The sequence below is a fragment of the Penaeus monodon genome, chromosome 20 (genome assembly GCF_015228065.2).
Source record: "Penaeus monodon isolate SGIC_2016 chromosome 20, NSTDA_Pmon_1, whole genome shotgun sequence".
NCBI lineage: Eukaryota > Metazoa > Arthropoda > Malacostraca > Decapoda > Penaeidae > Penaeus > Penaeus monodon.
The window spans coordinates 21713080-21714497 of record NC_051405.1 but is presented as its reverse complement, the minus strand read 5'-3'; the positions used below and the strand labels follow the sequence as shown (position 1 = coordinate 21714497).

The following is a 1418-nucleotide window of genomic DNA, read 5'->3' as shown; positions in this document are numbered from 1 at the left end:
AAGCATTCTCTCGTTTCGCCTACAGTTAAGTGATTTCATAATTTGAGGTTTAAATACGAGTCATTGCGGGTTCTTTGTGGCTCTCTGTTGTCGGGAAAATATTAATCAGTAACAGGAAATTTTATTTTTTATAAAATTTCTTTTTTATTATTTCCTTCCATTGCCATGCTGTGTTGTTAGGAGCAACGATGCATGGCTTGAATATTGGAACTATTAACCATGAGGTTATTAATCATATGAAAAGTAGCAAATATATATTCTTTAATATTTTTAGTGAAATTGGAAGAGAGGGATGAAATTAAAATGGAAAATAACAATTTCCATAACAAAAAGGTTCTTACTTCCTTCTTTGTGATTAAGACTCACAGAATACAAAAATAGCATGATAAGCATTAAAGAAAATCAGGGCTCCAACTCCTTAGCACATTTTACATGAAGAATCAAAAATCATTAAAGGTAGAAATATATCCTAGGAGTCCAAACCGGAGAGGTACTAATATCTTACCAGTCCCACTCCATCTAAAATGCAGAAACCTACCCTGGACGTAATACATTCAAGTAATAAACCCGAAAACCTCAAAATAAATTCGGCCAAAAGAGAAATATATCCATTGGTCGAAGCGGAGAGAAACTAATCTTTCGGCCACTTCATCCCAATCAAGAAACAGGAAAACCAACCCCTCAGTCGCTTTTACAAAGAATAAGCCCCGTAATCCACAAATAAAATCGCACTAAACAGAAATAAATCCTATCACCTCAGCATGGAGGAACTACTTTGCGACGCGGAGGAGCCAAGTCCGCGAGTGCGTGGCGTGGTCCTCCCGGCTTGATATCGCTGCGCCGAGAGGAAGGTCGTGGTCCCTCGACGCGCTCGCATTTTCTTAATTTCCGGACAGCATTTTCCATCTTCAAGGCAACGGGATGTACTGGAGTGGTCTCAGGTGCGTAGAGAAAGGCCGGGAGAGGTGCAAGTGCAAAGAGAGAACTTATTTACAGAGGAAAACATACGTGTAATACGGCGAGACCGGGGCTAAGCGTGCCTTAATGCGCACGGTAAGGCTGCGCACGAGGTTGATGTTGGGAAAGCTCGATTAATGCCTTTTTTAACGCCTCGGACGCCATTTAGCCTTCCGAGCGAGGGCCATTATTGCAAGAAAGCCGCCGACGTTAGCGGGAGCAGGAGAGAGGAGGACGCCAAAAGAGCAGAGGGAAGGGAGAGAAAGAGGCTGCCTCCAGAGAAGCGACTTTATTGATCAAGAGATTTTTTCCTTCATTTTCCCCTCTATTTCCCTCATTCCATTACCAGCCAGTTTGGAACGGTAGAACATAGGCCTTTGGCAAGTTTCCTATGAGTAAGCCTCTAATTTGTGTAGGAATTAACGAGGGAACGTTTATTTTTACGTGTTTGGGTGATGTTT

The 1418-nt window shown here is 42.1% G+C and overlaps 1 protein-coding gene across 1 annotated transcript in view; it reads left to right on the top strand.

Annotated features, from left to right (window-relative positions):
* Positions 1-801: 801 nt before the first annotated feature.
* The window catches only part of LOC119585947 (zinc finger RNA-binding protein-like), a gene marked incomplete in the record, with an annotated part of 31027 nt that continues 30410 nt past the window's right edge, over positions 802-1418 (top strand). The window contains 1 exon segment of the mRNA XM_037934661.1: positions 802-941. Within this exon segment, the coding sequence (XP_037790589.1) occupies positions 922-941 (20 nt within the window).